Source organism: Rattus norvegicus, chromosome 7 (genome assembly GCF_036323735.1).
Source record: "Rattus norvegicus strain BN/NHsdMcwi chromosome 7, GRCr8, whole genome shotgun sequence".
Classification (NCBI taxonomy): domain Eukaryota; kingdom Metazoa; phylum Chordata; class Mammalia; order Rodentia; family Muridae; genus Rattus; species Rattus norvegicus.
The window spans coordinates 128,910,688-128,924,819 of record NC_086025.1 but is presented as its reverse complement, the minus strand read 5'-3'; the positions used below and the strand labels follow the sequence as shown (position 1 = coordinate 128,924,819).

The 14,132-nt window shown below is 45.4% G+C and overlaps 1 protein-coding gene across 6 annotated transcripts in view; it reads right to left on the bottom strand.

The window, feature by feature from the left end:
- Positions 1 to 14,132, bottom strand: part of Ano6 (anoctamin 6) — a 179,964-nt gene that overhangs the window by 67,986 nt on the left and 97,846 nt on the right. For all 6 annotated transcript variants that reach the window (XM_008765735.4, NM_001401001.1, XM_039079320.2 and 3 more), the window contains one exon: positions 10,590 to 10,718. In XM_008765735.4, coding sequence (XP_008763957.1) covers positions 10,590 to 10,718 — 129 coding nt within the window. The remainder of the gene's footprint in view (positions 1 to 10,589; positions 10,719 to 14,132) is intronic.

Sequence of the window (14,132 nt, the reverse complement as noted above, 5' to 3'; positions counted from 1 at the left end):
TTGCATATTGACTGGCACAGCCATTGCTCAATAAATATTTGAACAAATGGTTATCTGAAGACATAGTTTTAACTGAAATTTACCTCAGGGGCTTGCTGGGAAACCTTACATAAGAAACCTAACCTTACATAAGAAACTTAGAGTCTTTTTTTTTTAATCGAGTCATAAAGCAAGTTGTGCTGTAAATTCCTACATCCCCGTGGAAGCAAAATCCACCAGCAAGGCAATGAGATTGACCTTCTTCACGTACGGCATTCTGGTAAAGACAAAGTGGCTACTCCCTTGTCACTATGTGTCCCTCACGGGATGAAGCACACACGGGTCCACTGCCATCCGGGAGAGTGGGCCTACAATGCAGAGTGAAGAAGAGAGAGAGAGAGAGAGCAGCTCCCCCACCCACCATCCTGAAACACGATTTATTTATATCGCCTCTGAGAGACTCATAAAGCTGTCAGAGACGTAAAGAACTCAGAGATTAAAGCCGCAAAGGACAGACGGACATAGTTAAAGAAGCCTTCTGTCTGGAAACACTGTGGGTTACTGACTCCACGTCTCAATGGCTTAACAAAGTGTCTGCTGCACAGGACTTACCTGTGAACCACACTGTGCAAATCCTGGTTGTAAACAGGACGCGGAACCTGCCTTGTCAGTGGAAAAATCAGGGACCTCGGAGACTGAGAAGTCAGAGAGTGGAGGACGCCGGGGTTAGACTCGATGAATATAGGTAGATTAACTTCTCATATCCTTCTAACTCCATTAAGCAAAGTACCATTGGCTCTGTTATTTTATTTTTGTATTTTTATTTTCATTTGGCTCATCTCTGCAAAGTCTACAAAGATGCACACACGGGTCCACCAGCATCCGGGAGAGTGGGCTCACACTCTCTTTAATTCATGTAAAACTATTCATCACTTTATGTGCTAGTTTATTAGTTACATAGCACACGCTCCAAACGGGTTCGGTAGGTAGAATACACAAACTAATTAATTGCCACTTAATTGATATTCACGTGCCGGCGACACATTTAACGTTGGTGGACCCAGGGTGTGATGAGGAATTTACTGAAGCAGGTAATGTGTGCTCGTGGAGGGTCAAAAAGCAGATGGGCGGTTTTTCAGGGACGGGCGTAAATGAAGGTGAATTGTTTGGATGAAGCTCAGTTTCAAACCTCACTTTTAAATTAACATTTTTGTCTAATTAAAAAGAAATACACAGCCAGGAATGGGTCACTTAAAAAGCAAGCTACCACAGAAGGCAAACCTCCCAGAACCTACCATTGAATAGAGGACGCAAAGGGTCTGAGGTGGTTTCCGCCCTAAACAGCTTCTAAAAACAACTTGGAGAGCTCATCTTCGAATACAGACCCAGGCCTTCTGTCTAGAGTAGCAGTTGCGACCTGTGGGTACAACCCCTTGGGGACATGGGCAGTAAACGACCCTCTCACAGTGGTGGCAGATATCTTGCATACCAAGTGTCTACATTATAACTCTTAACAGTGGCAAATTGACAGCAACAAAATAATTTTGCGGTGGGTGTGGGGGTGGTGACCACAACATGATGACCTGTGCTAAAGGGTCTTGGTGTTAAGAAGGTTGAGAGCCACTGACCTAGAGCTACTCATTTCAGGAGAGATGAGAAGGAGTCGAGGTAACCTTCACACAGATCAGCCTAGGTATGGTCAAATATTGCTGTCCAGAGGATGGAGGGAAGGCTGTCGAATGCACATGGCTGTTGTACCCATGAGCTCCCAGAGGCTGGGGCTGCCTACGTAAGAGCTGCACACAATGGGCCTGTCAGCAGTGTACCTCAGGTAGAGGAGGGACTCAAGGAGCCTGCTTTCTCTGAGGAACCATTGGCAGTCATGAGAGGCTATGGGAAGAGGAGCACAGCCCCTGGTAAGTTGTCCCCACTCCAGTAAATACCACACTCCAAATGCTCACACAGAAAACAGAGTAAGTGGAGTCAGGGCATGGGGGTAGAGGAGGGGGGGCATTGTGGTTCAGAACAAACACACACACTCAGGGGTTAAACCAAACATGTAACACATCTCCTAGCTGGAGTCTAACTCCTAATTCTAATTCAATTCATTTCTTTTAGTCCTGTAAGCAAGTTGGAAGCAAGGTTCCCCAGGAATGGGAAGAGAAAGCAGTCAGGTGGAGACTGACCATTATATACCATACTGTATCAAACTGTCAAATGATAAATATATATTTATTAAAAAAAAAGAAGAAATACTTCTTCCCAGAATGTACCTTTCAACATGCATGTGCACACCAGCAGATTTGTTCGTGACTGCCTATCCCCCTCTTCTTCTACGTAGGGATGTGGTCTAGTTGAGGAACCTTTAGTAGATCCCTTTAATAGATCCCTTTAATAGACCCCTGTAATAGATATTATTCCTAAAGGTGAGACAGAAGGGGCTGTGACTACCAGAGCAAACACTGGGAACAATTAACAAAAGCGTATTCTTTCCCCATCTTTCTGAAAGTCCCAAGGTCTTCGATGAGCTGACATGAAACGACTTCCAGTTTATCAATGTTTTCTGCCAGGTTTTGAGGCTTAGGGCCAATGACATTATCCATTTTGGAAATAAGCAGCAAGATCCAGCTTTACTGCTCTTACGACACACACTCAGGGGTTAAACCAAATATGCGACACATCTCCTAGTTGCAGTCTAATTCCTAATTCTAGTTCAATTTATTTCTTTTGGTTCTGTAAGCAAGGCAGAAAGGGAAAAAATAAAAATCTTAAAAGGGAGCTCCTGGCATTAGTTCCAAAACATTAAAAAAAAAAATCGAAAGTAGATCTGGTTTCTCTCTAAAATGTGAGCCTGGGTGCCTACCACCTGGGAAGGTAACGTCATGAAAGATCAGCCATGAGCATTGATCACCATCCGGTAACCTATCATCGTGTGAACCTACTCTGGCTTCTGATCCCTGGGGAGTCAGAATCCTATCTGGGGGAAATGCTCATCTGAGGGAACGGTCTCGGCTGTTAGGATTCTTTGCCAGTAACCATCTTCCCTTGTTGATTTTGAGATTGGAGGTGACGGTCCATCTGTCCCAAAGATCCCCCAACTAGAACATGGCTTTCCATTTGAACAATCGATTTTGTCTGCAGTTGTGTTGAGAAAGAACAGTAGCTCTCATTATTGGTAATACTCCCAGTTCTGTGCGGATGAGGACGCTCAGGGAGAAACGTGCAGCTCCACGCTAACTTCTGAACACAACATTATAGGCGCACAACACAATTCGTTTTAATTTTCTGACCTTTACCTTCCTTTCATACAAATGCCCTGAAATGGGTTTTCCCTTTGCTCCCTAACTTTTCCACATGCTTTTACTTTGGTTGACAAAATCGCATGTATATTTCTCATCTACACTAAAGGCATTTCCCATAGTTATACATGAGGAAGGGTAGCTTTCAACTACTTGGCAATTATCTCTTACATATCCTAGGAACTGAAAACTATTCTCTTCTGCCATTTACAACAGCACAGTACTTAACTATGGTCTCTATCAATACACGAAAGATCTCTTGAAATTATTCTTCCGAACAAAAAGTGTTCTACCCATTGACAAACATCCTCCCAACCCTTCTACTCACACAAAGATCTGGGAAGCCCATTCTAATCTCTTCATCCATGAGCTTAGCTTCCAGTACTCCACAGACGTGTCAAATCTTTCCAACAACATAAATTATTCAATGTAGCATCATAAATAAGTAGGGAGCTAATAAATGAGAAACTATGTAGCACTTTAAAGCCAATAAGAAACAGTTTTGTGCCATCCTCATTATTAAGTGTTGGGTTCTTACTTTATAACCCCCATGCTGGCTTGGAACACAGTATGCAGACCAGGCTGGCATTGAACTCACGGAGGTCCGCCTGCCTCTGCCTCCCAAATCTAGGGTTAAGGGAGTGTTCCCTGACACCCAGGTTTCCACTAGATTCTTCTTTTTAAAGCACATAACATAAAGTTCAAACCATTTAACTTAAAACTAAAAGACAACAGCTTAACTTCTACAATGGAATCTACCAGAAATTTATGCTGGCATAATTATACGTACTGGCGAAGTTGTGCATCTATTCCTGTTAAAATGATAAACAATACCACAGTCACTACTATGATGAGTTGCTAGGTTCACCTCAGAAGCCCTAGCAACTGTATGCAAATGAGCAAAAAAGAAAGAACTGTAGGAAGGCAAAGGAGAAACAAAACTGTAGTAAGCTGGTGGTGGCGCGTGCCTCTCATCCCAGCACTAGGGAGGCAAAGGCGGGCAGATCTGAGTTCAAAGCCAGCCTGGTCTACAGAGTGAGTTCCAGGACAGTCAGAGCTACACAGAGAAACAAAACAAACTGTTATAACTTACAGACCATAAGGCCTTGAATAGACAATACTGTCTTGAAACAAAACAAAACTGTTACGATTCGTAGACAATACAGTCTGACAAATAATATAAAGAACCAGTGGATACATTAGAACTGAAGAGTTTACCGAAATACCTATACAGACTCATAAAAGTCAAGTCTTATAGAAGACAGGTCACAAACTACACTTTGGAGAACAGCACCATGAATTTAAAATAACTAAGAAAATCTAAAAAAAAACTTAGAAAACCCACATGAATATCCTAAAACTTCACTAAAGGATATAAAGTCTCATCGAAGATCACAGGGCATTGCCCTTATACTAGACATTTCCTGAACGTGAGAGCATTTCTAAAGAGAACCCATGCAGCTTCTAGGGAAACAATTCTGCCTAGCGTGAGTCACTTGAGCAATGCCCAACAATTGTAAAGGTTCATGATGTTGAAACCTAGTATCTGTATTTATTATATAAATTAGCTTGATGGGTGCTTTAAAATTGTTATGCGTCAGTCTCTGGACCAGACCCTTCTAGAGAATTCCTAAGGTGAATGTGAAATTAGAGGACCTACTTTTCATGTTGTACCTTTCCTCAATCCTAAGGAAACTAAGTTTCCATCATTTACTAGGAACGGATAAAAACGAAATAAGCCTTATTCAGAACTAAGTGTACTGCTCTTATTCTGTCTAGACACCTCCTCTTCCCCCTTCCACCATCGGCCGATTACACCATCACGTGGTCAAGAACAGGACTACCTGGTGGGAGGCAAATGGCGGACAAAGCAAAATCAAAGCAGACCAGTCTTGAGATTGGAAAGAAGCCACTGCTACGCAGACCGTGATGGAAGAGGTGATGTAATAATGCACGGGCATCTGCTTTACTGAAAACATCTTTGCTCATAACAATACAGATCAGACATATTTAGTAAAAGTAGCCGTTTGGGCGCCAGACACCGATGGCGACTTACTCATCCCACTATTCCAAAGAAAAGCTAAACATGTTTCTGTTACTAGGTGATCCCGTGATTGAGTTGATGAACTGGACCAATCCTGACTATCCTGGGCCAGTGAAAGATTCCACTTACCTTACTAGTCCAGCCCCTTCGGCAGACATGGATGGATGGATTCTGGAACAGTCTCCTTGGACACGGAAGAGACCCTGACATAAAACGGTGCGGTCTTTGGGTATCACCTGTCTACGCACCCCATAGATTTTTAAACCATTTCCGATCGCTCTGAAACAGCGAAATGTAAATGGTGGCTTAAACTGTATACCTTAAAGAACAGTGAAAAAGAATGCCTTTGAGTGTGTTCAACAGAAGCCGATTTTTCTTCTAAAACCTTTCTTTTTTTTTTTTTTTTTGGTTCTTTTTTTTTTTTTTCGGAGCTGGGGACTGAACCCAGGGCCTTGCGCTTCCTAGGCAAGCGCTCTACCACTGAGCTAAATCCCCAACCCCTTAAAACCTTTCTTAAAAATTAGGTTTATTTACTTTATGTGTGTGAGCGTTTCGCCTGCTTGGATGTCTGCCCACCCATGCATGGCTAGTGCCCACAGAGATCTAAACAGAGCATTAGATGGCCTGACACAGGAGTCGTAGATGGTTGTCAGCCATCACATGGGTGCTGAGAACCAGACCCAGGGCCTTTGCAAGACCAACAAATACACTTTAATCACTGAGACATCTCTCTAGCCCCTTTCTGAACATTGTTTTTAAGCTGTGGTTGACCAAACACATGGACACAGAGCCAACGGACCTGAAGGGCTGCCTATGGTTGAACTGTAACAGTCTATGAGGTGGCAAGGGATGTAACTCCATTAGTGAATGCTTGCCTAGCCTGCTTGATGCCTTGGGTTCCCTTCCCCCAATCAATAAACCTGCTGCCCTAGTTTGGCTTCTGTTGCTGTGATAAACACAGGATGAAAAGCAGCTTGGGAAAGACAGCGTTTATCTTACAGGAGGTTAAGGGTCCATCATGAAGGGAAGCCAAGGCAGGCGCCTAAAGCAGCAGCTGAAGCAGAGGCTGTGAATGAATGCTGCTCACTGGCTTGCCCCCTGTGTCTCTGGAGATAGCCTTGTAACACGCCTGGGGTCTACTTGCTGAGGGATGGCAGGGCCCACATTACGCTACACCCTGTCCCATCGATTAGCAGTGGAGAATACCCCATCCCTACCCTGAAGTCCTGCTTGTAGACCAAACTGAAGAAAGCTACTCCTTAATGGAGGGTATCTCTTGTGAGGCTGTGTCAAGTTGCCAACCAAGATTAGCCACCACTTCTGGTCCAGTGGCATGAATCTAGGACCTCAATACTCAGGAGGTACAGGCAGGGAGATCAGAAGTTCAAGGTCATCATGGCATAGTGAATTTAAGATGAGCCTAGGCTACACCGGGACCTTAACAAAGGGAGGGAAGGAGGGAGGGAGGGAGGGAGGGAGGGAGGGAGGGAGGGAGGGAGGGAAGGAGGGAAGGAGTTAGGAAGAGACTATGATCCATGCTAGACAGGGAGCTATGGTGGAATGTCTGCACGGGGGTCTCTCCACAGGAGCTTCTTAATCTCTCAGAAGAGACATATTCCTCTCATGCTGGCTGTCTGGGTTTCAGCCATCGGCCCATAACCAGGAGATGCTTGTTTGAGGCTCAGGGCAGCAGGGTGGGATGGCCTCATTAAGCTGGAAGATCTCCTGCCTCAGAAATGGCTCTACCTCCTGATTAGTTACATAATTATCTCCTTCTAGCAATTAAATCATTTTAAACCTTGTTTTCTTGTGACTCGCAATAAAAAAAAAAATCATCCGAACTGATTCTGTGCAAAGCATTAGCCGTAGAGGGCTTGCTGAAACAATTTACAATCGCCCCCTATAGCACACGAAAGCAAACGTCTTGTGTCAAACTCAGAGCATGATCTCGCCAATATAAAGGGGCAGAGTTTCGCAGTGTTTAAAGGCTCGGCTGCCCCAGAATTGTCTCTTGTTCCTGAGGGCGAATGGGTTTTAAGTCTCTGTACGCATTCAGGGTGCCTGCAGCCCTACGAGTCCCACCTTTCCACAGCCCTAAAACTTGCTCACAGAACCCTTCCCACCAATTCCCGCAAAGTCAATCACGGCGTTGTTTTAGGAAATCAATATGACAAACACAAAACCTTTTCCTCTTAGGGAAAACAGGACTTTGATGTTGCCTCTCCGTGGCGTCGCCCTAAATCCCCACTAAGCCTCCCGGCAGGGAACACAACAAAGCTCAGAAACGTCTGATATAAAAAGGTGGTTCTGAGGCTGGGCTTTGAAATCTGACGGAGTATAAAATTAAGGAATAGATACAAATGCAAACTGAAAACACTTCAAAGCCCAGCTTATGAACGTCAACATGAAGGTATCGCTCACTGTGCTGGAGGTTTACCAAAATTAACAGTGACTTTTTTTTCCCCCCTCCTGACTTAGTGAGGGTCACCCTGAGACCTACGTTCCTGTCTGAAGCAGACGAGGAACTTATTAATAACGTGAGTAGCTCCAGGTGCCCTTCAGCCCAGCAGTACAGCTTTTTCTCTAAAGCCAGACAGTCTCCTTTAAACGTCTTGGATTTGATCTGCTAAGAGTGCTTTACACAAACCCAGCCCAGCTGTCGGCGGATGGGTGGGTCATGACTATCTGATAGGAGTAAATACGGATGCGCCGGCTATTACCGCATCCTGGGGAAATGATCGAGTCCATTAGCTACTTCAGTGATAGAGCCGGCTGACAGGAGACTTAAGCCTTTTCTATCAGACCACTGCTTTAGGATCACACCAAATGAAAGAGAGAAAGCACATCACCTCCTACGACTTACGTGTATTAGAAATCTACGCGATGTCGGTGTGTGACCATTTATTTAATTTTAACTGTAGCCACGTGGTAGGTACTGAAACTCTGTCTCGCGGAATCTACGAGGCCGCTGATTGTGCGATGAGCCAATAGTTTATAGACCAACAAGAAAAAGAAATTTTCAACCAACTATAAAATTACGATAGCCTGTTTGTAAGATGCCATCTAAACGCGAAGAAGTCTAAGTGTGCGTGTAAGTGTGGGGTGGAGGGAGGTTACAAAATGGACAGTGAGGTTTGCCTGAGGCACAGACCCAGTCCTGCCAGAGCCGTGGCTTGCTGAGCTCTGCTTGACACAACTTGAGCGCGATGGCTGCAGTCAGCCCCCACAGTGATGCCCCAGGAGCCCCCCCCTTCACCCACCATGGCATCTTCTCTGCTTTTCATGTTGATATCCAGGTTGATTCCGAAACTGCCTGGCGAACACCAGCAGAGCCGCAGTTTCAGCCTGGGTTCCCAAACGACTACACACCACACTGTGCCAACCCCAAGCCATGCTTCGAAGGAGAAACACCACCTTCTACTTTGGTGTAAGTGATAAATACCCCTGGCCCCCTTTTTCTGGTGAAGCCAGTTACCTGGGGAACTGTTCCATATAAACTAACTCAGCTAGGACAGTGGCTGAATTAGAATCTGAATGTCAGTGTTTCTAAACCCTGGGGCTTATTCTGCTGTACCAGACACAACTTCAAACTCTAAAGTTAACCCTCTCCAAATTTAAACACGCGAATAAAACAGCAATTTGTTTCATTTCACAAAAACGAGGTTTCAACCACTCGCTTTCAATGAATAAGCCGAAATTAAAAGGATAAAGATTGCTATAGTTCGTGAATTCTGCATACATAAGGGACACTGGAAGCTGTATGTGTGTTACGGCACATGGGGGACGGGGACTTTTAACGGTGTGGGGAGTTCCAACATGGACACAAACATCCAAAGGCATTCCTTTTGTGCTCTGCAAGCTCAGTGCAGTTTGCGTTTTAATAAAGAAGTTCCGGGTGGCTGTGCTAACCCTGGAAAGTAAGAATAGACAGGGCCCCATGTGGAGGGATGGGGTTGCCAAGCCACAGCCAAAATTTCAGATCCAGAATTGTTCCTGTCTAAAAGAACTGCGGGGACTAAAATGGAGAAGAGACTGAAAGAAAAGCAGTCCAGTGACTGGTCCAGCTTGGGATGCATCTCATGGGGAGGAGAGGGGGACCAAAGCCCGACACTATTATTGATGCTATAGTGTGCTTCACATAGGAGCCTGGCAAGGCTATCTGTCCTCTGAGAGGCCCTACCAGCAGCTGACTGAGACAGATGCAGATACCTAAACCCTACCAATGGACTGAAGTCGGGGACCCCTATGGGAAAGCTGAAGAAGATGCATGGGAGGGTAACCCCAGAGGAAGGCTAACAGTATCAACTAACCCAGACCCCTGGGAGCTCCCAGAGACTGAGCCACCAACTGGGCAGCATACATGGGCTGGTCGGAGGCCCCAGGCACATATACAGCAGAGGACTGTCCAATCTGGCCTCAGTGGGAGAAGACAGCCTAAAAACCTTGAGAGACTTAAGACACACCAAACCCTTATGAGACTTGAGGCCCCAGGGAATGGGGAGGCATGTTGGGAGTTGGGGAAGCACCGTCTGGGAGGCAAAGGGGAGGAGGAATGGGATGAGGAACTGTTAGGGGGAGAACAGGAGGGAGAGCCAACAGCTGGAATGTAAATGAATGAATAAATAAAAGGAACGGTTTGCACGAGGCAAGAGCAATGGAAAAGGAGGATGCAGCCTGGAGGCCAGTGGATACGGAACAGGAACAGAAGGCGAGAGGGTCAGAAGCACAGGGTCTGGAATCAAACCGAGAAGCTGAACTTGTCTCCACCCTGACTAGACGAAGCGCCCAAGGCCTCGGCTTCTCCACCATCAAGTCTCATGCACAAAGGATGGGATAGCTAAGCCCAGCTAGTGCGTGATAAGAGTTAAATGAGAAAAAAGAAAAGCCCTGAAGGGAACCCACACCTCTGGCAGCAGAGTGAGCAAGTGCACTGGGAAGGCTAGGCCGTCCTGCACTTGTCCTTGATCGTCAGCCTCCTCTCCCAGCCAGGTGCAAGCTGCTGCCCAGTGTGCCTTCATGCAAATCTGCTCTGCACATACAAAGTGTAATCCCTTAAAAGTAAATTCTCCCTTTCGTATGAAACTGACTGGGGAAGTTCCTGAGTGAGCTCTTTCAGATCAACAAAATCTTCTGCTAAGGTGCCCTGAAGGATCACAGGCCGAGAGAACATGGGAGGGATGTTCATTACCCGACTGCTTACTTAAAACCAACTCACTCCTCGATATTAAAGGGGATAAGAGGGAAACCAAATAGAATGCAAGTCCTACCTTCTGTTTCTCATTTGTCCCTTTCTTATTGTTCTCCTTCTTGCTCTCGTCTTCGTACACGAGGACGAAGTCGATCCGTCTCTGGCCATCGGTGAAAAAGAGCGAGTCAGGCTTTCCGTTAAACTCTTCCTGTGTGCGGAATAGGGAAAACAGAGGCAAGGTGAGAACTGGAAAGGCAGTGACAGGCAGGCGATGGCAGGTGTGCACCTGTTGGCTTTCACTGATGAGCTCACCAAGGGAGGGAGAGACACAGTCACATCAAGTTACCTAATCTCCACAGCTACAGGGCATCTGTGCGTGGGTAGAGGAGGCCTGTGGTTTGAGGAGCATGGCAGTAGCCTAGAATGCTTGTGCAGGAAACGATCTCCTCCCAGATTCTACCTGTCCAGGCAGCTGAGGGGAATCAGGGCTGTAAAGAAACTCAGTGATGAGAGTCCCTGGCTGAGGGACTGAGTTGGTTAGCAAGAAGAAAACTCTGAGACTTACTGTGAGTCTCGTCCCCTGTCTGTCTTACTTCCTGGCATCTAATTGGTTTCCATGACATCTCTCTGGACATCATTACCTCACCTACGGTGTCACTTTAAAGAGATGAGGAAAAGGCCACGCACACAAAGCCACTTTAGACACCGGCGTTTGTCTACAGATCCACAAGCAGTGTCTCCTGACACAGAAGCAAATTCTAGACATTGTAAATAGCTATGGTAATAAACTGAGTGTTTAATTAAGAGCTTAAAAGTCTGTACTCTGAGCTGCACAGGGTGGGACAAGCTACTGTGATTCCAACAATACTACCTGGACTGAAGGAGGAAGTCCCACAGGCCAGCCTGGGCTAAGATATGCATATATATATATATGCACACACACATATATATGCATATATACATATATATCTCTTACACATACACATACATATACATGTATATACACATATATTTAACTAAATATATATTTATATTTATTTATTAATACAATTAAATATGTATATTTAATTAAAAAGAAGGGTAGGTGGGAGAATGAATATGGCAACAAAATAAGATGTTACAGCAAAAGGTGGCTTAATAAAATTAAATGACATAATATAATATATATAATTAAAACAACCGCTGTCCCTCAGTTTCCATACACACATAGTTGGTTTAAACCACCATGAGGAGAGTCGGTGTCCTCACAGCCTATTAAAAAAAAAAAATGCTGATGTCAACTTCGTTGTTTAAGAACCAGACTGCCTTTTAACTGGTAAGTGATGGTTTTTAAATTTCCCCCATTAAAAACAAATGGGGAATCGCGCTTTGCAATCATTCGACGGAACGGCCTGCATGCTACGTTCATTAAATGTGATTCATTCTCGTCTGCGTTCAGCATCGATTAGCGCAGAAACTGTCGGGTTTTACCGCCATCCCAGAGCCTCCTTTTCTCCACACATCTGAGAGGATGTAATCTTCGCAACTCATAAAACCCGCGCATGCGTCCTTCCTTTCCTCTCTCCCAACCGGGGTGTGCGTGGAGGCGTCTCACCATCCCTTTCCACTCGGCAAGCCACCCAACCTACAGAGGCAGCATCACCAAGGGTAGCTGCCTCCATCCCCACATCCCCGCAAACCAGGGTTTCTCGGCCTTCCGAAAGCTGGGACGCCTTAGTAAGGCTCCTCACGGTGTGGTGGCCTCGGAACTGTAAAATTACTTCATTGATACTTCCTAACTGTCATTTTGCTACTGTTGTGAACTGCAATGGAAATACTACATTTTCTGGTGGTCTTAGGCGACCCCTGTGAAAAGGCCATTCTATATCCCCCCCCCCCAGAGGTCACGACCCACAGGTTGAGAACCCCTGCATGAAGGGCGCCACGAACAATATGGTTCTATTTAGGGACTGGTCGTGTTCAGGGCACAGAGTGTCCCGGAAGGCAAGACACATGTTACCGCCTTTTTTTTTTTTTTTACTTTTTTCACTTGCCATTTCAGTTATTTAAACTAAGGAGCCTGAAGAATAAAAGTAGAAGGAAATGCTAAGCTCTCCATGTCTCACTTCGACCACGGGCTTTTCCAGTGCCCTCAAATCTTCTCTTTGATGGGGCTTTATTATGGGTGATGCCCAGGGCAGCTTCTGGAGGAAAATGGCCATAGAAAGGGAAAACTGGGAATAATCTCTCAGAATGGTAATGGGATGTCGGTAGCACGTGACAGGAAAGCCTGGTTACCATTGGAGACGGCTGAGAAGCTCACAGAGACTTTGGTAGAGCCAGCAGCTCACCGAGGAGCTAAAAACCAGGCCTGGAGTGTGCAGCACCACAGGGCAAGGCACACACGCTGACCATGCTTCACCCCTGCACAGTGACACATGCTGACCATGCATCACTCCTGCATAGTGACACATGCTGACCAGACATCATCCTTGCATGGTGGCACATGCAGGCCAGGCATTGGATCCACATAGTATCATACACAGGTCAGACATCACCCGTGCATGGTGGCCCAGGCTAGCCAGGCATCACCCCTGCACGGTGGCCCAGGGTGGCAGCTACCTCCCAAATCAGCCACTGGGCACAAAATCCTCTTGCATGGGATACAAGACCATGTCTTTTTGTTCGTGTGAAGACCCCACTGATTAGCGACAACTACCTGTGTGAAGCTAATGGTAAGGGTCTGATATGGAGCTTAGGGTGAGCTGACAGGAAAAGGGCTGCCAAATTCCTGCTGCTGAAAAATCAAAATCTCTCATCTCTTGGCAGAAGACATACTACCAGGCAACTGTGAGGAAGAAATAAGTTTAGATTTGAGAGAGAGAGAGAGAGAGAGAGAGAGAGAGAGAGAGAGAGAGAGAGAGAGAGAGAAGAGAAGAAAAAGGAGGAGGAGGAAGAAGAAGAAGAGAGGAGGAGGAGGAGGGGAGGAGGAGGGAAGGAGGAGGAGGGGAGGAGGAGGAGAAGGAGGAGGAGGGGAGGAGGAGGAGGAGAAACATTTTGTTTCTGGGGAAAAAATGGATTTTTCAGTATGAACTTCACTTACAGGCCTAACTCATGCAGTAGCCCATTAAAATCACAAGCAACCTAAAAACTCCTGAAGTTTTACTTTATCTAGAGGAAGGAAATATTTAAGTTTCTCCAAACAAATGATCATTTTTTAAGTGACTGAAAATTCAGAGACAGACCTTTCATCCCTGGCAACTCCCTTGGTGTCTACTCAATTCTTCACTGTTAATTGTTTCTGAGTCAAATGACACCAAAACTACTAGTCAAAACGTGGGAAGTTCAATGATTCTTCTTTAGCAGAGCTTAAGTTTAGAAATAATTACAGAAAAGGTTTCCAATTTGTCGAGTAAACTCATTTTAGAGACAAGAGCTTGTCTATAGTTACCAGCTCCCTCACTGAGAAATTTAATTCTTATGGTCATCAAAGAGACGTCCTAACTTTCACCCCGAAAGTCTTGAGCATAGGATTTCAACGTCAAGGCAATGAGCATCCTTTCTGGTCTTTACGGTTCATCCTTCGTCCTGAAAAAGTGTCTGTAAACTTCTAGTTACAGTATCATGTGCATAATGTACTCCC